This window comes from Anabas testudineus, chromosome 24, assembly GCF_900324465.2.
Source record: "Anabas testudineus chromosome 24, fAnaTes1.2, whole genome shotgun sequence".
Lineage (NCBI taxonomy): Eukaryota > Metazoa > Chordata > Actinopteri > Anabantiformes > Anabantidae > Anabas > Anabas testudineus.
The window spans coordinates 19,675,379-19,699,842 of NC_046632.1; the positions used below are offsets into that span (position 1 = coordinate 19,675,379).

Below are 24,464 nucleotides of genomic sequence, written 5' to 3' on the forward strand. Positions count from 1 at the left end.
CTCTCTCTGGAGCTGTACATCTCCAGAATCCAGTTGACCTGCCCAATGTTCTTGCTGCTTGTTGTTGTCTTATTGCCTGCTGTTCTTTTCTCTCTCCTCTTTCCACTCTCCCCAACCGGTCGAGGCAGATGGCCGCCCACTATGAGCCTGGTTCTGCTGGAGGTTTCTTCAGTCTCCATTGTTGCCTAAAGCTTGCTCAAATGGGATTGTTGGGTTTCCTATGTAATTTTCCATATAATTATACTCTGTAAAGTCTTAAACACTGTAAAGTGCCTTGAGATGACCTCTTTTTTAATTTGGTGCTATACAAATACAATTGAATTCAACTGAGTTGAATTAACCCCCAGGTGGTCTCAAATGTCCTGGGCAGGCTGACTTTAGTTAACTCTGGCTGTTTTATTTTACATTATTGGTGCTAAAACCCTAAGATCATCGTCTTTGTTGAAAGTTCTGGCTCCAGATAGAATATCTATAATGACTGGCATAATACTATAGTGTTGTAGGTAATGGAAAAAACACTGGTGTGCATAGGTCAACTCTGTTGTTGACGTAGAAACCGTTACACATGCCAACAACATTGTAAACCTGCCTAACAAGGGACCAAAACCAGTTTGCAGCCAGAAAGAGTTGAGTCGAGTTGCTCACTCTTTCGAGATCATCAGACAGGGACAGACCTTGCACCATCTGCCACTGAGAGTATCCAAGTATTCAGTATACAGTCAAGCTGTCAAGCCTGTGGCTGACGCAATCTGGAGTGCCCGTGACATTGGACACACCTTTTTTGAAAAGACACTTCATCAACAAACAACAGGAAAAGCTGACACAGGCCATAAAAATTTAAAATCTAACAAAATATGACACAACTTTATTTATCCTAAAGTTAACATAGTAAGGACAATAGTTAGAATTAGTAAATACAATAATGAGCAGTGATAGTTACCATCAAGTTCTTACATAATATAACATAATTATACAAATACTCAAAGTAAAGGTTTTATTAAAAATGGTCAGATTAACAATTTTGGGTATAACCATGACCTGAATGACAGAGAATCTTCACAGACACACTAACAATGGACCATAGAATTCAACCCTAGATTTCATTCATATCTTAAGAATAAACAGTGACTGGAGAAACAAAATAGTTTGTGTAGAGTTGATGTGCCCGTTTCACAGGTAGCCAGCCGTTATGTCACTAGTGTCAGTATTTGCAGCCTGTGAGAAATCCTGGGTTACGTTTTAATGCCACTATTTACAAATGTTCACTTGACTTCATTTCTTCATCTGGCAAAAGTCAAATACTAATATCTGTTCCATTATGGGACATGGAGTCCAGTAAAGTGTGTGATATTTATTAACTTTTTCATCCTGTTGCTGTTCACAACTGTATATCAAGGTCTCACCATTTTCTTAGAAACCCTCCTGATTTTCCCACTCTCTTCTTTCTCTGCTGTGTATGTGATGTGATGTCACGTGAGAACTCTCCTTCCTACAGCTCACACAGGCTGACTGAGGAGTCATATGACCAGAACCCAAACCCAAACCCAAAGGCAGGGTAGACTGGTTCAGTGAACGTGGTGTTGAAGGTGTGGAGGTGGATCAGTTTGTCTGAGGAGACACTGTAGAAGGACAGAGTCCCAGCAGGACAGTCCACGTACACTGATACTCTGTTAGAGGAGGTGACGAGAGGGATGACTCTTTGTCTCTTGTTGTGCCAAAAAGAATAATTCTCCTTAGTGCACACCAGGCTCCAGCACTGATCGTTCCAACCAAGCCTGCAGTCTGCACATTTTCCTTTTCTACCAATTCTTTTGTAAGTTACTGCTATCACAACACTTCCTTCCCTGTCAACCTCCCAGTAACAACGACCAGTCAGACCCTTCTTACACAGCAGCTGCCAGCAGCAGTGGTCAAAGCGCTCTGGATGATCAGGGTATGGCTGCTCTTCACTCACCACGGTCACCTTCCTGTTGTTGTCAGTCAGTTTGAGGTTTCTGTGTGCTGTGTTTGGGTCCAGTTCAAGTTCACAGGAATCTGAAGAGGAAAAAATAACAACAGCACTATATTTATAGTGTGACTTAAACATTCACATTTTATCATTATTAACTTTGTGTCTTCTCTCTGCTGTAGTTGTGTTTCGTCCTCTCTGACTCCCTCTCTCTGTTCTCCTTTGCATGTATCCTCCTCCTTGGAGCTGTATATCTCCAGAGTCCAGTTACTGGTCCTACCAACCTGTCCAGTGTCTCTGCTGGTTGCTTTTTCTTTTCTCTCTCCTCTTCCACTCACCCCAACCGGTCGAGGCAGATGGCCGCCCACCCTGAGCCTAGTTCTGCTGGAGGTTTCTTCCTCTAAAGGGAGTTTTTCCTCTCCACTATCTCCTGGTGCTGCTCAGTGGGGTTGTTGGGTTTTTATATAATACTGTGTCTTCAGTTATATTTTTTATATATATTTTATAACACTGTAAAGTGCCTTGAGATGACTTCTGTTGTGATTTGGCGCTATAAAAATAAAATTGAATTGAATTGAATGGACATAACATGTGACCAGGATTTCTTTTCATATTAGGAAAATGTCACTTACACATGTTGGAGTTACAGTTTGCCTAGAGTTACGTGGCACTCACTGGAATTAAACTTTATTTCTTTCTTTTTCTCATTGCAAGTAAAAGTAAAATGACAACTAATATGAGTTAACAGAAACAACAGGGAACACAACACTGCAGTGTAAGGAACTAAGAAGAATACTCAAACATTATTAACACTGATGGTGTAACGAGTCTTCACTTAACAAGTGGAAACTTTTAGTCCTTCGTATTTTATTGCATAGCTATCATTTTCATCCGTCTGATGTATTAATCTAATAAACGTAATTCATATATGTATAAGTGACGTTTTAATTGTAAGAATTATTCAGTCATGCATCTTGACTATGATGCATTCATCATGCATCATAGTGCCTGAATGGATTTCTCCCTGCTGTATAAACTGGGTTTCCACATAAATACATGAATGTCACTTACACTTCTTCAGACCCTGTTTCAGCCTCTGCTCTCCACAATGGTCCAACCTACAGGAAAACACACAGTTAGACTGACTTGATTTTGAATTCAAAGGAGAATTTGATAATCTCTCGATGGATGAGTGTTATCTTGTTAGGTCGAAACATTTCTCTATTCATCCAAGTAACTTGGATCAGTCTGACGATAGTTGACTGGAGACCACAAATTTATTTATCCTGGATATTTTTTTATCCAGGTTGATTTCACTTAACTCCTGGTCTGAATAGAAATCGTTAGATAAAACAAATGGGGATGGGAGAGGTTATCAGAGGTGTGACTATTGTATCTACCTCTCCAACTGAAGAGGCTATTTGATGAGAAGCCAAACGTTTCGACCTAACAAGAAGGAAGTTCAGTTGCCATGACTCAACTTCCAGAGAACTTCTTCAGACTGTTGGGTTGAAAGAAATACGTGTGAGCTTGTTTTTATCTCAGTACCTAAGAGTCTCCAGTCGGAAATGTCGATCCTGTACTCCACCAGAGAGTAGGTCCTCTCCTGACTCTCCTGGATGATTGTAACTCAGATCCAGTTCTCTCAGGTGAAAGGGATTGGAGCTCAGAGCTGAGGCCAGAGAAGCACAGCCTGCTTCTGTTACTTGACAGCCTGACAGACTGGTAAAAGTTGTGCACATTAAGTAAATATGCAAATTACCAACACAACATTGTTGAATAAATGATCTACTTAATGGTTCTAAGTTGATCATTGACCATTTAGTAACTACTTATGGGTTTTAATGAATCAACAGCAAATTAAATGAGACTGGAAATAATAAAAGTTTGTTCACAAAATGCCATGGAACAGAAATAGTAAGCAAGCAAGTAACATATCTGTTCTAAACTCCAGCCTCACTGATTCCGTCTCAGTAACATGGTTTATTTTATCCAGGGAATAGGAGAAATATATAGTTCAGCAGAGAAGGTCTGGGCTCTTTTTGTTTATTTCATGCTGTGATTCAATGACTATCAGAACAATTCTGATTAGTTTGATTTGTAGGCTGAAGATTACATTAACATGGCCATACAGTAAGTTGAAGGAACATCTGAATCCTAACCTGAGACCTTCCAGGGTACAGTGTGAATTCTCCAGTCCAGAAGATAGAAGCTGCACTCCTGAATCATGCAGGTCGTTGTTACTCAGATCCAAGTGTTTGAGACTGGAGGACTGTGAGCTGATTACTGGGGACAGAGTTTCACAGCTTCGCCACGATAAGTTACAGCCACTCAATCTAAAGACAGTGATTGTTTAATTGCATCTCAAGATAAAGTAAAAAATATAACTTGTACAGACAGCAGGGAGATGTCAGTGTAAACCCTTCAAACCCACACAAAATAAAAAGCAAGATGCGCTAATAATTATGAACCAGGACTTGCTCCATGAAACCAAGGCAAAATCCTGCTGTGTCTCTCGGAAGGAGAATGACTTGATCAAATACAATGCTTATTGAACTTTTGAATTTAAGGTGTTTCCTTGTAACTACTAAATCCTGACCTGAGGCATTCAAGTGGACAGCGTGGACTTTCCAGTCCAGCAGACAGCAGCTTTACTCCTGAATCCTGCAGGTTGTTGTTGTTGCTTAGGTCCAATTCTTTCGGATTAGAGGACTGGGAGCTGAGAACTAAGGACAGAGCTTTGCAGCCTCTCTGTGAGATGTTACAGCTACTCAGCCTGGAAGAGAAATTGTAATCCTGTTCACTACTTGTTTCAATACTACATTTGCATTAACTTGTAACTGGTAATCTAGATATCCCAACCCTGGTCCTCAAGGATCCCTGTCCTGCTTGTTTTCTAACAATCCCCGCACTACCCACTGCTGATTACCTAAATGAGGTGAGTTGAGGTAATCAGAAACAGGATTATTCTTAGATGAGGGGTGGAGTGGGGGATCACAAAGTGAGATGGTATCTTAAAACTTCAGACTAAACACACCTGATCCCGGTAATCAGCAGCTGGTAGGGCAGGGATAGCTGGAAAACAAGCAGGACAGGGGTTTTTAAGGACCAGGGTTGGGAACTCCTGGTTTAACTTACATAACTTTAGTGGAGACTTTGACCACTGGCAGCAGCCTCAGAAGAGCCTCCTCTGAAGCAGAGTATTTCTTCAGGTCAAACACGTCCAGATCTTTTTCTGATGATAGTAAGATGAAGACCAGAGCTGACCACTGAGCAGGAGACAGTTGATCTGCGGAGAGACTTCCTGATCTCAGGTACTGTTGGATCTCCTCCACTAGAGAATGATCATTCAGTTCATTCAGACAGTGGAACAGGTTGATGCTTTTCTCTGCAGACAGATTCTCATTAAGTCTGTCCTGGATGTACTTCAGTGTTTCCTGACTGGTCTCTGAGTTGCTTCCTGTCTCTGTCACCAGGCCTCGTAGCAGTGTCTGATTGGTCTGCAGAGAAAGACCAATAAGGAAGCGGAGGAACAAGTCCAGATGTCCATTTCCACTTAGTAAGGCCTTGTCCACAGCACTCTGGCAGAGATTGGATTTGCGTCTTGCTATTTTAGGAATCCAATAAGTTGATTGTTGTTCTGACATCAGATTGACTCCAGAGTTGATGAAGGTCAGATGGACATGAAGAGCAGCCAGAAACTCCTGAACACTCAGATGGACAAAGCAGAAAACCTTGTCCTGGTACAGTCCACTCTCCTCTTTAAAGATGTGTGAAAATGCTCCTGAGTACATTGTGACTTTTTTGATATCGATGCCACACTCTGTCAGGTCTGATTCATAGAAGATCAGGTTTCCTTTCTGCAGCTGCTCAAAAGCCAGTTTTCCCAAAGCCATGATTATCTCTTTGTTTGGCTGATTCCAGTTTGGACCAGTGACAGTTCCAACAGAGAGCTTGATGTTCTTCAGTTTGGTCTGAACCACCAGGAAGTGGATGTACATCTCAGTCAGGGTCTTGGGCAGCTCTCCTCCCTCTCTGGTTTTCAACACATCCTCCAGAACTGTAGCAGTGATCCAGCAGAAGACTGGGATGTGACACATGATGTGGAGGCTTCGTGATGTCTTAATGTGGGAGATGATTCTGCTGACAAGCTTTTCATTTCTGCATTTCTTCCTAAAGTAGTCAAGTTTCTGTGGGTCATTGAACCCTCTGACCTCTGTCACCATGTCAACACACTCAGGAGGGATCTGATTGGCTGCTGCAGGTCGTGTGGTTATCCAGAGGCGAGCAGAGGGAAGCAGGTTCCCCCTGATCAGGTTTGTCAGCAGCACATCCACTGAGGTGGACTCTGTAACATCAGTCAGGACCTGATTGTTGTGGAAGTCCAGAGGAAGTCGACACTCATCCAGACCGTCAAAGATGAACACAACCTGGAACTCTTCAAACCTGCAGATTCCTGCTTCTTTGGTTTCAGTAAAGAAGTGATGAACAAGTTCCACCAAGCTGAACTTTTTCTCTTTCAGCACATTCAGCTCTCTGAAGGTCAATGGAAATGTGAACTGTATGTCCTGGTTGGCTTTGTCGTCAGCCCAGTCCAGAGTGAACTTCTGTGTTAAGACTGTTTTCCCAATGCCAGCCACTCCCTTTGTCATCACTCTTCTGATTGGTTCCTCTCTTCCACGTACAGGTTTAAAGAGGTCTTCATGTCTGATGGTTGTTTCTGGTCTGTCCGGTTTCCTGGGTGCTGTTTCAATCTGTATGACCTCATGTTCATCCTTGACCTCTCTGCTCTGCTCTATTGATAAGTAGAGCTCTGTGTAGATTTGACTTTGAACTTGAGACTTTCCTAATTTTTTAACTCTCTCAGAAGAACTCAGAAACCTTGTCTTGTAACTGGATTTGAGCTTTTTCTGGCATTCAGCAAAACCCTCTGCAAGAGTAACAACAGATGTTCTCATTCAAGTGGTGCTTTACTAAATGTAAATGTGGGTAGCAATGTCTGTGTGCACATTACTGACTTCATTCATTAAGTCCACTGAAGGGAATATGCTAAACCGATGTGAGGTATTATAGTGAGTAACTGTGTCTCATTAGGTCTTTCATATCATATCCACAGTCTGCACTAAAACTATTTTATTGCTCACTCTGATGAGGGGACAAGCCTTGGTCAACAAGAATTTCTTGAGCAAAACAAAAGTCAAAAGTTAATTTATGATTGCATTCCTTATGGTCTGGTTGCTGTGTATGTCTGTTAATAATAATAATAATGAAATGTTCATAATGAATGTTATGTGATACATGAGTTTTAATCATTATTTTACTTACCTATTAGTGGCTCTGAGTTTGGGTCTGATAGAATTAGCACAAGGTCATTCCTGTGTAACTTCCTTAAAACCTTTTTGGTCACCTCCAGAGTCTTTTCACAGTATGTCTGCAACATTTGATCGACTGTGTCAGTCCTGTCGGCTTTATCCAGTTGGCTCTTGTGGATAATTGGGAAACTTCCTAGGACATCAGACTTCTGCAGGTACCACTTGAACTCTTTCAACTCATTATCTCCCAGATCCTTAAGTGCTCTCAGGAGCAGCTCTTCGCGTGTTGGTGTAGTCATGTTTTTTTCCTGTGAAAATCAAATACAGTAACAACTTCAAACATCAAAAGCCAGAGAGGTCATAATAAACCCTAATTTTTTTGCCATTTGGTGTTTACTGGGTCAGTAATTTAATTTTAATGTAGAGTAATTTAAAAAGATGCTGTGCAGGACAGTGTTCATTTACAAAGGGCACCGTGCCAGCAGTCAGCAGCACCGTGCCAGCATATATGTGGTCGTGCATTGAGCAGTGCTTATAAACACTGATTGATGTTTACAGTGCCTATAAAAAGTATTCACCCCCTTGGATGTTTCATTCTTTTATTGACATTACAAATCAATCATGGTCAAAAAAAGTTGGTGACTGACAAAAAAATATCTGATGACCTAATGTCAAAGTGAAAACAGGTTTCTTCAAAGTAATATCAATTAAATAAAGATATGTTAGGTGAAATCAGTGTTTGCATTAATATTCACCCCCTTTAAAATGACTGATCTAATCCAACAGAGGTCCAGCTTTCAGTTCAGTGAAATCCATCATCAAGAAATGATAGGAATATGGCACATGTCTAAATCTGCCTAGAACAGGCCGTCCACACAAACTGAGTGACCCTGCAAGAAGGAGAGTAGAGAGAGGCCACTAACACACTGATGACTACTCTGAGGGAGTAACAGGCTTCAGAAACTGAGATAGGAGAGACTGTACATACAACAACTGTTGACCGGGTTCTTCACCAGTCAAAACTTTATGGGAGAGTGTCAAGGAGAAAGACACTGTTGAAGAAATGTTCCATGGTCCAGTGAAAGAGGGTCCTTTGTTCTGATGAGACTAAAATGGTGCTTTTTGTCCATCAGACAAGACGCTATGTTTGGAGCACACCAAACACTGCACATCACCACAAACACAGCATCCCCACTGTGACACAAGGTGGTGGCAGCATTATGCTGTGGGGATGCTTCTCGACAGCCGGCCCTGGAAGGCTTGTTAAAGTAGAGGGTAAGATAAGTTATCATTTACAGACCCCCAGGGCCCTACTCTGAATTTCTTTGTGAATTTGCAGATTTCCTTTCTAACCTAGTTGTTTCTGTAGACAAAGCGTTAATTGCTGGAGATTTTAATATTCACTTTGAGAATCCAGAAGACCCTCTGAGAACAGCATTTATGTCCATATTGGACTCGCTAGGAGTAGATCAGTGTGTAGTAGGACCCACTCATAAAGCGGGTCACACCTTAGATTTAATAATATCATTCGGTTTAAGTATAAGAAATTTGCTTACGCTCCCACTGTTGGAAGTTATCTCGGACCACTATCTTGTTTCAACTACAGTGTGTCATATTAACAATGTATACTCAGCGCCGCGCTATCGCATTAAACGTACATTTACATCAACTACCGCACAGAGCTTTATTAGTAATCTTCCAGAGTTATCAACTTTGATTGGATCACCGTCTGACACCACAGAACTAGACCAGGCGACTGAATATCTCGAGTCGTCATTACGTTATACCTTAGATAAAGTAGCTCCAGTTAAAAGAAAAGTCATCAGAGATAAGAAACTTGCTCCTTGGTATAACGATGACACGCGCGTCTTAAAACAGACTACTCGAAAGTTAGAACGTAAATGGCGCCAAACTAAATTGTTAGTATTCCAGATAGCGTGGAAGGAGAGCATCCTGAACTATAAAAAAGCTCTTAGTGCAGCTAGATCAACGTATCTCTCCACTCTCATAGAAAACAACAAAAACAACCCTAGATTTTTATTTAATACAGTAGCCAAATTAACTAGAAAGAAAACTACTGCAGATATCTCCACAACAACGTTGTGCAGGAGTGAGGACTTCATGAACTTTTTCAATAACAAAATTGTAAATATAAGGCAGAAAATTCAAGCTTTAAAACCAGACAATTTAGTTGACGCAGGTGACGAGCTAACCTCAGCAGATCAGTACCTAGATTACTTTACTCCTCTTGAAGAGAATGAACTAATTTCACTCATCTCTTCTGCAAAATCTTCAACCTGTACATTAGACCCTATACCGACACACTTTCTAAAACAGATAGTGCCAGAAATAATAGAACCCCTGCTGACAATCATAAATTCCTCACTCAGCTGTGGGTATGTCCCAAAGTGTTTTAAATTAGCAGTTATTAAACCGCTAATCAAGAAACCTGATCTCGACCCTTGTCAGCTGTCCAATTACAGGCCGATATCAAACCTCCCCTTTATCTCTAAGATTCTCGAAAAGATAGTAGCTGGGCAGCTATCCTTGTATCTTCGTAGAAATAACATACATGAACTCTATCAGTCAGGATTTAGGCCTCATCACAGCACAGAGACGGCACTTGTTAAAGTAGTAAATGACCTCCTATTGGCCTCTGATCAGGGTAGTGTCTCTATGCTTGTGCTACTCGATCTCAGTGCAGCTTTCGACACCATTGACCATAGTATTCTCCTTCACAGACTAGAAAATGTTGTTGGAATTAGGGGAACGGCCCTCTCCTGGCTTAGGTCCTATTTGACTGATCGTTATCAGTATGTAGATCTAAATGGCGATTACTCCACATGCTCTCCAGTGGAGTTTGGTGTTCCACAGGGTTCAGTTTTAGGCCCCCTGCTTTTTTCCCTCTACATGCTTCCTCTGGGCAACATTATCCGTAAACATGGTATTAACTTTCATTGTTATGCTGACAACACACAGTTATATGTTTCATCAAAACCAGATGAGATCAAACTGCTTAATAAAGTTGAGCAATGTGTAAAGGATATATGAGACTGGATGCTAATTAACTTCCTTCTGCTAAATCCTGATAAGACAGAAGTACTAGTTATAGGATCATCTGCAGCTAGAAGCAAGATGTTAGACCACACCGTAACTCTAGATGGCCTTTCCGTTACATCTAGTGCAACAGTCAAAGACCTTGGTGTGATTCTAGATTCCAGTCTTTCATTTGAAGCTCATGTAGATAATATCACCAGGACAGCTTTCTTTCACCTCAGAAATATTGCCAAAATAAGGAATATTTTGTCACTAAATGATGCAGAAAAATTAGTCCATGCTTTCATCACCTCTAGGTTGGACTACTGTAATGCCTTACTGTCTGGCTGTTCAACCAGGTGCATAAACAAGCTTCAGTTAGTTCAGAATGCAGCAGCGAGAGTCCTCACTCGAACCAGAAGATACGATCACATCTTGCCTATCTTATCTACACTTCATTGGCTCCCCGTGAAATTTCGCATTGATTTTAAAATACTACTTTTGACATTTAAAGCATTAAATGGTCTTGCGCCGCATTATCTAAGTGAACTGCTAGTGTCTTATGATCCACCACGCCTACTTCGCTCAAAGGATGCTGGCTGCCTGTCAGTACCTCGTATCCTAAAAACTACAGCTGGGGGCAGAGCCTTTTCTTACAAAGCCCCAAAGTTATGGAATAGCCTTCCAAATAGCGTTCGGGACTCAGACAGAGTCTCAGTGTTTAAGTCTAGGCTGAAAACCTACCTATTTAGTCAAGCATTTGAGTAAATAGATCTGGGAAGAACTCATGGACGTAGAGCATTATGGTGAACTGGTATGTTTAGATGCTGTCTTCCCCACTCTCACTGATCACTCAGGTTTGTTGATGGTGAAATGTTCGGTTGCTCTACATCCCAGTGCGCCCTCATGTCTGTGTTTTCTTCTGAACCCACCCTTTTAGTTAGGCTGTCATAATTAGTCCTGCCGGAGTCCCTGCTGCACTACACTAAATATACATTCACCTCAAACTTTATCTGACTGTGAATACAACTAACTGCAATCTCTCCTCTTCTCTCTCTTTCCCTCTCCCTCTCTCTTTTCCCTCTTCCTGTCTCTCTGTCGAGCTACACGTCATTCCACCCTTTGCCCTCTGGACCTGTCTGACTCGTCCTGATGCCCAACTTCTGGCTGGAGATCTCGTCGCCTGGATCCACCGTTTGCCCTTTGGGATGCGTTTGGAGACTGGATTGGTCACAAGCTACTATGATGTCGGTCCCAGCCTCGGCGGACGTCGGAAGCTGTTTCTTGGAGGTCTCGACTCAACGCTCGATAGTCAAGGAATGGAACAAGTCTGCCTGCAATAACTAACTGGACTCCATATTAACTTAAAGACATTAACTGTTATACTGGACTGCTGCCTACACAGCATGTAATCACCCATATGAGGATGGGTTCCCTGTTGAGTCTGGTTCCTCTCAAGGTTTCTTCCTGTTGCCTTCTCAGGGAGTTTTTCCTTGCCACTGTCGCCCTCGGCTTGCTCATCAGGGACAATCACATTATTATGACTCATACACATACACTGTTCATGTACTGTTCTTTGGTTGTGTAAAGCTGCTTTGTGACAATGTCAATTGTAAAAAGCGCTCTACAAATAAAATTGAATTGAATTGAATTGAATAAGTGTCCGTTAGGACAATCTTATTCAGTCGGCATTCAGTCTCCCTACGGCTTGGGAGAAGATTTGTTTTCCAGTAAGACAATGACCTGAAGCATAAAACAAAGCAACACAGAAATGGTTTACGGACAACAAGGTGAATGTTCTGGAGTGGTCGAGTCAAAGCCCAGACCTCAGTCTAATAAAGAATTTGTGGATGGACTTGAAAAGGGCTGTTCACACCCGATCCCCACCCAATCTGACAGAGCTTGAGCAGTTTTGCAAAGAAGAATGACAAAAAATTCCAGTGTCAATTCAATTCAATTCCATTCAATTTTATTTGTAGAGTGCTTTTTACAATTGACATTGTCACAAAGCAGCTTTACACAACCAAAGAACAGTACATGAACAGTGAATGTGTATGAATCATAATAATCAGATTGTCCCTGATGAGCAAGCCGAGGGCGACGGTGGCAAGAAAAACTCCCTGAGAAGGCAACAGGAAGAAACCTTGAGAGGAACCAGACTCAACAGGGAACCCATCCTCATATGGGTGATTACATGCTGTGTAGGCAGCAGGCAGTTCAGTATAACAGTTAATGTCTTTAAGTTAATGTGGAGTCCAGTTAGTTAATTGCAGGAAGACTTGTTCCATTCCTGGACTATCGAGCGTTAAGTCGAGACCTCCGAGAAACAGCTGCCAACGTCCGCCGAGGCCAAGACCGACTTCAACCGACAGTGTCCAGATGTTCAAGCCTGATCTACCCACACAGGTGCATCTACCAAAAGGTGCATCCACTAAATACTGACCTGAAAGGGGTGAATATTTATGCAAACACTTATTTCACCAACTCATATTGACCATGATTCAAAACGTTTTATAGGCACTGTAATAAAAATGTGAAGTAAATACATGGTTGATTGAACATGTGTTTCATATCCATCCACCACCAGATGTTTAAGTTTTACTTTAACTTATAAGTCCTCAGGTGCACAGCTGTAGACGGGATTCGTTTACAGTGTGAGCCAGGATCCTTCTGCACCATCTTTGGTTCTTATGACTCAAGAATGATTTCCTCTCTTGCAGTAACTGTGCTCTGATGGTGTAAAAATGTAGCTTTGTCACAAAAGGAAAATATTCCAACATTAAATCTTTAAATAATCCCGAAGCTCAACACACACACACTAGTTCACAGGAATCTGTGTTGTTGGATCTTTCAGGTGTGGTAAGGTGTGCATGTCTGATCAGCTGCTGTGATTGGCTACTTTACATTATGGTGTAGGTAGTTCCTGGGAGGTCATTGGTTCTTGGTTGTGAGAGATATAACATAAGCTGTCACCTGTTTGCTTTCTGTCCCGGAGCTGCTTCTCTGTTGTAAATAATCATTCAGGGACAAACGGGGCTGTAGGTTTTATACGGTATGTAATTGGAAACTCAGGTGAGTCTTGTTTTACTTTTAATTTAAAATAGATTTGGTTGGTTTCTGTTTAAGTTTAATCTGAATGAGTGAGCATAGGTCAGATTTCACTTAGTTTGGTATTCGTTTTAATACGTATTTAAATCAGAGTTAGTCTTATCAGCCAGTTATTCAGCAAACTAAGAACAAGTCTCTGTATTAGTTTCCTAAGTGCAACAAAGAAGAATAAGAAAAAAAACTGAAGAATAAAGCAAATTAAGAAAAGCCAAGATGGGAGAGGAAGACGCTGTGGCGTAAAGGAGTGAACAGTGATGTCGTAAAAGACTAAGTGTGTTCTCATAATGTCAGACAGTAAAAAGTGTAGTAACAGTAACATGAATAAATCGGGTGAGTTTATCTAAAACAAGAAAACTCACACGATTCAGGTTGTTCATATAAATAACAATGAAAAAAAAAAACTCCAATAAAAAGAACAAGTCCTCAGGAGGTTGGTTGTCGGCTGCAGTAAAGTTTCAGATCAGAAAATGAATCATATAGACAAACGTGTTAGTGACAGTGATGCTCAGACCATCTGCACGACGCTGTGAGAAGAGAAACAGATGAGAAACAACACGAGCTAACTTCACCTGAAACAGCATTCAAGTCAATCAGCCAGTGAAGACTTACCTCGGATTTCACACAGGCGTGGTGTTCTTACCTTCCTGCTCACCTGCAGAGTTTCGTCCTCTGTCAGCGTCTGATGTCTGTTCACCTGCTGTTACACAGTCATAAGCTCCACCTTAACACATCACCATGACAACAGAGGGTCTGACCAGGAGGTGTGGCTGGGATGTTGTCATGGAAACAGTCATGCCACAATCTTGTAAACTATGTTCTGCCGTGTCAGGTCTGTACTTCCTCCTGCAGTCAGTTCTTAGGAAGTCAGGGGATCAGGTTTCAGTCGAACTGATTTAAACTCATGAGTCCTTCAGTTCCAGCCTGGCAGTCGTGCATCAAATGTTCACGTTAAGTCTGTTTTCTGCGACACTTGAAATGAACATGATATTTCTTACTAAATTAAATTAAAGAGTCACATAACGAAGCTTCTCACTTGTTGTCTCAGTGCCGACACTGAAGAGCTTCACATCAGATCTGAGTCATCAGGTGGGAGAGATGTTAACTGACTGTGAGACTGTGTTCTTATGAGACCTGAGCTTTTTGTGCCAAACAACAACCCAGTTATCAGACCGTGATGTAACCTTCACTCAGCATTCTACTGAGAATTCATCTAGTCAGAAAACAATCTGCTGATTTCAAACATTTCTCATGTTTCTTACCTGAAAACTCACATAACTGGAACAGTACTTTCTCCTTTCATCTGAGTTCTGTATATGTTCTAATCACAAAACATAATGTTCCCATCATTTTAAAATCAGATGTCTCCAACAACTGACAGGGGAGGCAACTTCCTGAATGTTCCTTTCATTAGTGTGAACAAAGACAGAAACGCAGTGTTTAATTAGAGAAAACCAGCTGGATGATTGTGGTCTGATGTGAAAGGAACGTGTGGCTCTGCACTGAAAGTCAAACTAGACAAAAATAAGTTCAACTAGAAAGTCCAGGATGTTGCTGGACAAGAAAAACGTTTCACTGATACAGTGATGAAGGTGAAAAACATTTGATCACTGGGAGTTCACCCTATTTAGCCACAAACCCTCGAAGATGTGCAAATGGAATCAGACTTTGATATTTACTACAAGATGTTTCTGATTGTTAACCTGGGACAAACAGGTTAACAGCCCAATCTTCAAAGTGGATTTGTTGTGAGATTGAGAGTCAGGTTTTAGTGGCACACGTCCAAACGCAACAGGTCGTTCAGCTCAGACCGGATGAGAAGCCCGAGTTCACCTGAAAACTGAATCCACCATTGTTAGTTTGATGGTTTTCCAGCAGTAGCAGATACAGAAACACAGAGTTTATCATCACTGCTTAAAGTAGAATCTGGGAAAGATGCAAATGTTGCTGCATCTTGAATCAATCAGTCTTACTGAGAACTTTACAACACACAGGAAAAGGAACCAAACAGACTCAGACTCAGTGTTTTTACTCACGTATACAAGAGAAATACCATAAATACTCGGACACATTTACTTCATTGGAACATTGTTTCCTGCTGTGCACAGTGGGAACCCACCAGATTAACCTGGTCACATTTATTCGTCCTCACATTCCTCAGAAACCCAGCTGCAGGTTCTCATCATGTATCTCATGATCAGCAAATCAACAAACAGTTCAGTTTGTCATTAATGATTCACTTTTCAGTCACTTTGATTTATAACTTAATTTCCTCATTTCAACACGATGCCAGGTTTGTGTTTTTTTGTGTGTACCATCACTAAATTGATCAGCACAGTTTCAGTATCTGTATGAGCTGTTCTCAAAGAGATGCAGAAAAACCAGCAAAGCAATCCAGTTCCTAAGAACTGAAAGGCGGAGACTGACTTGAACTTCCAGTGTTCAGCAGAACTGAATCCGAATTCATCAGCGAGTCGACAATGTTGCTGAACCTGACAGAAGGGAACAGATGAGATGAAGTTTAATTTGTTTCTGTTAACAGATTGATAAAAAACAAAACTATCAGGTCCTGACTGAACAGAAGCTGTTCTTACAGTTCCTGTCTGCTGGGTTAGGTTCAGGTGAGGTGTCGTTACACTCGTGTTTTTCAGGAATGTTGTGAAGAAATGAGCCAAAACACAGTTTTCAGTGGAAGTCAAACTGTCAGACCAGTTCCACAGAAATGAAGTCGGGCATCAGAGCCGAAGAACCAATCAGATCATTTTCATAACTTGGCATAAAGGCCTGGATGTCCTCTAAATTCCTTCTCCTCAATTCAGACAAGAGAGTTTATTTTGTTTGGTCCTAAAAAACCCCAGGGACATGATGTCTAATCATATTCTCACCCTAGATGACATAACATTGTCCTCAAGTAATACTGTAAGAAATCTCGGAGTTATCTTTGATCAGGATATCAGGATATATTAGGAGCATCCTGTCCCAAGTGATGCTGAAAAACTAGTCCATGCATTTGTTACTTCCAGACTGGACTATTGTAATTCATTATGAATAGGATGTCCCAATAACTCATTAAAAAGCCTCCAGTTAATCCAAAATGCTGCAGCCAGCGTTCTGACTGGACTTAGTAAGAGAGATCATATTTCTCCTACATTAGCTTCTCTCCATTGAATCCCTGTAAATTTTTATTTACAGGGATTTATAAAAAATTTATTTATAAAAAATATTTTTTTTATAAATCCCTTAATAATCAGGCTCCATCTTATCTTAAAGACCTCATAGTTCCATATCTTCCAAGCAGAACTCTACGTTCTCAGACTGCAGGTTTACTTGTGGTTCCTAGAGTTTCCAAATGTAGAATGGGAGGCAGAGCCTTTAGCTACCAAGCCCCTCTCCTGTGGAACCAGCTCCCAGTTCAGGTTCTGGAGGCAGACACCCTCTCCACATTTAAGACTAGACTTAAAACTGTCCTTTTTTATAAATCTTATAGTTAGAGATGGATCAGGTGACTCTGACTGCTAATACAAATACAAACTACTACTGCAGGTAAAAAAAAAAAAAAACAAGAGAAAAACCCTGTCCTGTTACTGTGCTCAATCAGCTCTATCTAGTGGACAGGTGGTAGAATTGCATCAGTGCTCTTTGTCTCCAGTGAAATTGTGGAGCACTGCATTGTGGGATTATAAGCAGACAGTAGAGTATATGTTGGACATCTACTGTCAGTGGAACATGTAGTATCAGATGAACACTTCAGTTTTAGGGATCAGATGATGTGGAAGTACCATCCAGTGTCCCCAGTGAACACAAACCAGTGGCTCTGACAGGGGACAGGCCTCTTCACTGTCCATCTGGCCTTTTACCCAGTGTGAGTAGGTTTTTGTATTATGTATAGTTTTTTATTGGTTTATTTAGTCCTTTTAATTATTCTTTAAAGTTAGGCACTTTGGTCTGTCTTTGCTGTTTTGTGCTTTAGAAATACAGTTAGCACATTTTACACACTGAGGGAGGTGATGTCCGTCTTCAGGGTACATGTCAGGATTTTACTGTGACTAATAATTAAGACTTATTACTGTTTGTAACAGTTCATTTTAATGCAGCAGATTTTATTCTCAGGCATTTTTATTACTCACCATGAGATACGTATTTTTAAGTCTGTGGAAAGAAGCAGAACAGTTGTGTCTTTTTTAAGACTGCTGACTTTTAAAGCAGAGTTTGACACTTTTCTCTGCCTGTGAATGATTAAACTACTGCTTTAAAGGGTTAATGCCTTATTTCCTGGTCGCCGTGTTTTTTCTCCCAGTGGTTATTTGCTTTGACTCTGTCCCCGTCAGGCTGAGACTTTTCTCCACGTGACGCTTTGGTAAGTGCAAAGTTCACAGATCATCAATTGTACATGATCTGTGTAGAAAAACTAGTGTTGTCAAGTGACTAATAAATTCACCTAATTAATGACATTTTCTGTGATTAATTGATCTTATTTAGCTGCATCCATTTTTCCTGTGAACTCTGCATAACCTCCAGCACCTGCGCTTCCTGTGGTTATAATCCTATAGGCTGTTAAACCATTTACCCATCTCTTTCTTGTTAAGTACAGATAAACTAGATAGTATATGACTCCACATCCCTCTGTTACGAAGCTTTCAGGTGCTGGAATTGTCAGGTCCCTATTTTTATTGGACCTGATTGCAATGCCAGAAGCCAGTAAATGAGATTTTGAGGAACTCTATAATAACAAAAGCCAAAAGAAGCGGTCTTGACTGTGCTGCATGTCTTTATACCCGTCACACATCAAAGTTTTTATCAAGTTACAATGAAATCATTACCCAAAGAGTTTCAGAAGCAGCGCGTTTATCTGTATTTATGTCTCGTGCAGCTATATATTTTTTGTATGTGCAGGATTATTGAATTATGAACGTTTCAGATGTTCCCCAAAAACATTCTCACTTCAGAAACATTTTTTTATAACCCTTAATGAGCGATTAACCACCTAATTCATTGAAATTAACGCAGCCCTAAATATAATGTACTTCTAATTCAGTCCTGTTAATTTCTCCTTTCCATACAAACTCAGCTCTTCATCCATGTTTAACTCACCACTACAAAAAAACTTTTTCCCTTATGAGCCTGGTTCTGCTGGAGGTTTCTTCCTCTAAAGGGAGTTTTTCCTCTCCACTGTCTCCTGGTGCTGCTCAGTGGGGTAGTTGGGTTTTCTATTGAAATCTCTATAGTTGATGTTCTCCACAATCTTGCCAAGTCTTAACCTTACCATGTAATAAAGTAAAAGTAAATATTTGGTGCTAATTAAATAAACTTAATAGAATTTGTTCTCTCTCTCTTGCAGGAGTCGTCTTTCTTCTGCTGAGAGTCAGTGTTGAAGCTTCATCAGTTACTCTGAGAAATTACTCTTTCTGATTCCGAGACATCTGATAAATACAGGCTCAGATCACTGCATCAGAAATACCATAGAACAGACCTTCGATCTGATTTACTTTTGTACAACTCTGTGTTAGTGGACTGTAAATCACTTTCAAGCATCTGTAAATATGTCTGTGCATTCTGTCTCTCACAGTCTGTTTTTCTTCCCCTAAATTAGAATGAACCAATTTCAACTAGAGTGTTTTTTTCCTGATACCTTTTGCACATTAACAGGGTGAAAGATGTCAACCCTTACAGAGGTCCTCCTTCACACTTTGGAGGATCTTGGAGATGAAGACTTTAAAAAAATTCAAGTGGTACCTGTGGCAGAAGGGGGGACTAGAAAGTGTCCCAGCAATTCGAAAGAGTCGACTGGAAAGTGCAGACAGACTGGACACCGTGGATCAGATGGTCCAGACCTACTGTATAAACACTGTTAAAGTCACTAAAATGGTTTTGGTGAAGATTAATTTGAATGATCTGGTGGAGAATTTCTCAGACACCGTCTCTGAACCCACAGGTAAGAAAGATACTGAGAGATGGTAGAAAATCACAGTCTTTATCTTTTGTACAATTGGTTCTACCTTGAGAGTTTTTTAGGAGTCATTTATATTTTCTATAGTGTTTTTAATTTATGTAATTTCTTCCTTACTCATTCAGAGATTCTCACTGACTGCCAACATAACCTCAAGTCTAAGCTGAAGAAGAAGTTCCAGTGTGTGTTTGAGGGGATCGCTAAAGCAGGAAACCCAACCCTTCTGAACCAGATCTACACAGAGCTCTACATCACTGAGGGAAGGGACTGGAGAGGTCAATGATGAACATGAGGTCAGACAGATTGAAACAGCATCCAGGAAACCAGACAGACCAGAAACAACCATCAGACAAGAAGACATCTTTAAACCTGTACCTGGAAGAGAGGAACCAATCAGAACAGTGATGACAAAGGGAGTGGCTGGCATTGGGAAAACAGTCTTAACACAGAAGTTCACTCTGGACTGGGCTGAAGACAAAGCCAACCAGGACATACAGTTCACATTTCCATTGACCTTCAGAGAGCTGAATGTGCTGAAAGAGAAAAAGTTCAGCTTGGTGGAACTTGTTCATCACTTCTTTACTGAAACCAAAGAAGCAGGAATCTGCAGGTTTGAAGAGTTCCAGGTTGTGTTCATCTTGGACGGTCTGGATGAGTGTCGACTTCCTCTGGACTTCCACAACAATCAGGTCCTGACTGATGTTACAGAGTCCACCTCAGTGGATGTGCTGCTGACAAACCTGATCAGGGGGAACCTGCTTCCCTCTGCTCACCTCTGGATAACCACACGACCTGCAGCAGCCAATCAGATCCCTCCTGAGTGTGTTGACATGGTGACAGAGGTCAGAGGGTTCACTGACCCACAGAAGGAGGAGTACTTCAGGAAGAGGTTCACAGATGAGGAGCAGGCCAGAAGAATCATCTCCCACATTATGACATCACGAAGCCTCCACATCATGTGTCACATCCCAGTCTTCTGCTGGATCACTGCTACAGTTCTGGAGGATGTGTTGAAAACCAGAGAGGGAGGAGAGCTGCCCAAGACCCTGACTGAGATGTACATCCACTTCCTGGTGGTTCAGTCCAAACTGAAGAACATCAAGTATGATGGAGGAGCTGGGACAGATCCACACTGGAGTCCAGAGAGCAGGGAGATGATTAAGTCTCTGGGAAAACTGGCTTTTGAGCAGCTGCAGAAAGGAAACCTGATCTTCTATGAATCTGACCTGACCGAGTGTGGCATCGATATCAGAGCAGCCTCAGTGTACTCAGGAGTGTTCACACAGATCTTTAAAGAGGAGAGAGGACTGTACCAGGACAAGGTGTTCTGCTTCGTCCATCTGAGTGTTCAGGAGTTTCTGGCTGCTCTTCATGTCCATCTGACCTTCTTCAACTCTGGAGTCAATCTGATGTCAGAAGAAGAACAATCAACATCTCTGTGCTGTAAACTGTTTAAAAATAAACTTGACCCAATACATCTCTATCAGAGTGCTGTGAAGAAGGCCTTACAGAGTCCAAATGGACACCTGGACTTGTTCCTTCGTTTCCTCCTTGGTCTTTCATTGCAGACCAATCAGACTCTCCTCCGAGGCCTGATGACACACACAGGAAGTAGCTCTGAGATCAATCAGGAAACAGTCCAGTACATCAAGAAGAAGATCAGTGACAATCTGTCTGCAGAGAAAAGCATCAACCTGTTTCACTGTCTGAATGAACTGAATGATGGTTCTCTAGTGGAGGAGATCCAACAGTACCTGAGATCAGGAAGTCTCTCCACAAATCAACTGTCTCCTGCTCAGTGGTCAGCTCTGGTCTTCATCTTACTGTCATCAGAAAAAGATCTGGACGTGTTTGACCTGAAGAAATACTCTGCTTCAGAGGAGGCTCTTCTGAGGCTGCTGCCAGTGGTCAAAGCTTCCAACAAAGCTCTGTGGGTAAACATTTAACAATCTAGATTAAACGTCTGCTCTTGATTAAGACAGAAAACAATGTTTATAACTGTTTTTGTTTCTTTCTTTTTTTTAATTTACTGATTCATTTTCAGCCTGAACAGCTGTAACCTCTCAGAGAAAAGCTGTGAAGCTCTGTCGTCAGTTTTCAGCTCCCAGTCCTCTAGACTGAGAGAACTGGACTTGAGTAACAACAACCTGCAGAATTCAGGTGTGAAGCTGCTGTCTGCTGGATTGCTGAATCCACTCTGCAGACTTGAAAATCTCAGGTCAGATTTCATGTTTTTCTTAAGGTTTACTCTGGCAAAATACCAGTTATTTTATGTTTTGTTCACGCTTCGGCTGACCAAAATTATCTTCAGACTGAGTGGCTGCAATCTCTCGGAGAGAAGCTGTGAAGCTCTGTCCCCAGTTCTCAGCTCCCAGTCCTGTAGTCTGAGAGAACTGGACCTGAGCAACAATGACGTGAAAGATTCAGGAGTGAAGCTGCTGTCTGATGGACTTAAGAAGCTGCACTGCAAAGTGGAAACTCTCAGGTCAGAGTTCACCTTTTCATAAAGAATCAATTTAAATCTTGCTCCAATTTCATTTATATGATCTTGGTAATAATAAGTTACTTAAGAGGTTTGCAGGTTAAGGACAGGACTTCACTTAATGCTTCAGCATATTTATCCTTGCCCTATTCTTTGTATGTGGCTAAATAAATCCAGGATCAAATGAGTAATCCTGGATATGTTTATTTCAGAAGTGGTTCAAGCCCAGAATTAGATAGAAAAGCTAGTTTAAATTATGTGAGACAACTACCTGCCCTACCTTACCTGTAGGGCTAAGATACATTTTAAGATCTAAATTGGCAAAAGCAGCAAAAATGCAGAAAGATGGAGGCAGAAAGTTAAGTTTGGCAAATTCAGTGTGAATCCTTAGCACCTAAACAGTTGCACGTCCACTTATAATTGTGCTGGGCAGTATTGTGGGGTATTATGTTGTTATGATATGCCTTTAAGTACGGTGAAAAAAAATCAGCTGTGAAAGCTGGTCTTAACATAATTTTAACTCAAATACATTTTCAAACATTGTGTTCAGTTAGATTCAGATTTGTTTAATGTTTAATTCGGCAGAACTTTTTTGCAACTTTCTATGCATATAAATCCTAAAAAACAAAAAAAAAATTATCTTTGACTTGCCCTATTCCTCACTTGTAAGTTGCTTTGGACAAAAGCATCTGACAAGATTTAAGCGATCAGGACTGAACATTGGTGAGACTTGCAAAGCACTGGTACAACATGCAAGACGTTGGAAGAAGGCAGCAGAACATGTTCAGTTTTTTGTGACATTGTCCAACCAGGTGTATATTACTATGTGTATTATCCAGACCCAGTCTTACTCTTACAACTGTAACCACATGTATGTTACATATCACATCAGATAGCACGTGAAACATGTCATTGCTGATACTGAGTTGCTGATAGCTGTAAAACAAACAATGGAGCACATCTTGGGCAGTTTCTTTAGGTTCAGTATAATTAGCAAAAGGAAGGAAGTTCAGCCTTGCAGACAGTGTAAAGTCTTCTGACGTGATGGAAACATACTGAGTCTCTGTGTGTTTAGACTATCAGGCTGTCTGATCACAGAGGAAGGCTGTGCTTCTCTGGTCTCAGCTCTGAGCTCCAACCCCTCCCATCTGAGAGAGCTGGACCTGAGCTACAATCATCCAGGAGACTCAGGAATGGAGCTGCTGTCTGCTGGACTGAAGGATCCAAAATGGAGACTGGAAAATCTCAGGTATGAACAGATTGACAGACAACAGGACCTCTAAAGCCGGTTCTCTGACTGATGAACTCTGGTTCATGCATAATAGTGGATATGAGTGAAAGTGTAAAAGCTGACTCTTTCTCTTCCTCCAGGTTGGACCATGGTGGACTGCAGAGGCTGAAACCTGGTGTGAGAAAGTGTGAGTGTGTTTTAATCTGGAAGTTGAGTCATGGCAACTGGACATGGCATCCTTCACATCCTCCCCATCCTTTGTTTCTCCTAATGAGCCTATTCAGGCCAGGGGTGGAGTGAAACCAAGCCTGAAGTAGAAATTTGTGGGCTCCAACCAACTATCTTCAGACTGAAAAAGCTACTTGATGAGTATCGAAACATTTCAACCTAACAAGAAGAAAGTCTAGTTGCCATGACTCAACTTCCAGATAACTTCACCTGGACAACTGAGAAGTGTGTTTTAAGTTTCCACTAGATTTTGCATTTTCTTGACTTTTTTCTCCAGCACTTCATTCAGGATTTTCCGTCATTTTTAAGTCGATGTGTTTGAATTCAATTGTTAAAACCTACAAACAACCTAAAACATGCATTTTATGTTTAGCCAAGACACAGCTTGTGTCAGTAAAGTTGTTGAGAAATCAACAGACAATAAACTGCAGCTGTGTCTTTTCTATCTATCAGGGGCCTGTGACTTGGAACTGGACTCAGATACAGCAAACAGAAAACTGCAACTGACTGAGAACAATAGGAAGGTGACATGGGTGGAGAAGAATCAGTTATATCCTGATCATTCCGACAGATTTGATATTTATCCTCAGCTGCTGTGCAGAAATGTTCTGACTGGTCGCTGTTACTGGGAGGTCGAGTGGGAAAGAAGGGTTGATGTAGCAGTGAGTTACAGAGGAATCATTAGGAGAGGAGACAGTGAAGATTGTTTGTTCGGAAAGAATAACAAGTCCTGGAGTCTGGATTGTTCTGATGACGGTTACTTTGTCTGGTACAATTACATAAAAACATCCATCTCCTCCTCCTCTGTCTCTAATAAAGTATCAGTGTACGTGGACTGTCCTGCTGGGACTCTGTCCTTCTACAGAGTCTCCTCTGGAAAACTGATCCACCTCCACACATTCAACACCACATTCACTGAACCTGTATATCCGGGGTTTAGAGTCACTAATGGCTCCTCAGTGTCTTTGTGCCCTCTGTAGGTGTCACTGCCTCTCCTGTGTACAGAGATCGCTTCTGAAATCCGAGTTTCTTTTAGCTTCAGAAAAGGATTTCTTGTTGTGATTAACGTGATCAGATTCAGCATGTTTGTAAAATATTGTGACAACTTTTCTTTAAATAAAATGTCCAGAATCAGAAGAGACTCTGGTGTTTTCTGCTGATAGATCTGAACTAAA

At 41.2% G+C, this 24,464-nt stretch overlaps 1 protein-coding gene and 1 pseudogene across 2 annotated transcripts; one reads left to right on the plus strand and one right to left on the minus strand.

The window, feature by feature from the left end:
* Window positions 1-858: 858 nt before the first annotated feature.
* Window positions 859-14,549, minus strand: LOC113149221 (NLR family CARD domain-containing protein 3-like). Of its 2 annotated transcripts, none has more exons than XM_026341173.1 (8): window positions 14,045-14,549; window positions 7,274-7,568; window positions 5,087-6,878; window positions 4,548-4,724; window positions 4,111-4,284; window positions 3,497-3,670; window positions 3,020-3,066; window positions 859-2,034 (listed from the first exon to the last, which is right to left on the minus strand). In XM_026341173.1, exons 2-8 carry the CDS (start codon window positions 7,557-7,559, stop codon window positions 1,490-1,492), a joined length of 3,195 nt encoding a protein of 1,064 aa, XP_026196958.1. In that variant the 5' UTR covers window positions 7,560-7,568; window positions 14,045-14,549; the 3' UTR covers window positions 859-1,489. The 2 variants fall into 2 exon arrangements, with proteins under 2 accessions (XP_026196958.1, XP_026196957.1); XM_026341172.2 differs by having other exon boundaries at window positions 14,014-14,548.
* Window positions 14,550-17,681: 3,132 nt separating this feature from the next.
* On the plus strand, window positions 17,682-24,329 carry LOC113149222 (annotated as a pseudogene).
* Window positions 24,330-24,464: the final 135 nt, after the last annotated feature.

What these genes read in the sequence shown, in the direction of transcription:
- LOC113149221 (XM_026341173.1), bottom strand. Translation starts at nt 7,559, where the DNA reads ATGACTACACCAACACGCGAAGAGCTGCTCCTGAGAGCACTTAAGGAT. An exon ending in AAAGTCTCCACTAAAGTTAT is followed by an intron (nt 4,725 to 5,086) that starts GTAAGTTAAACC and finishes TTTCTCTTCCAG; the next exon opens with GCTGAGTAGCTGTAACATCT. An exon ending in GAAACAGGGTCTGAAGAAGT is followed by an intron (nt 2,035 to 3,019) that starts GTAAGTGACATT and finishes TTTCCTCTTCAG; the next exon opens with ATTCCTGTGAACTTGAACTG.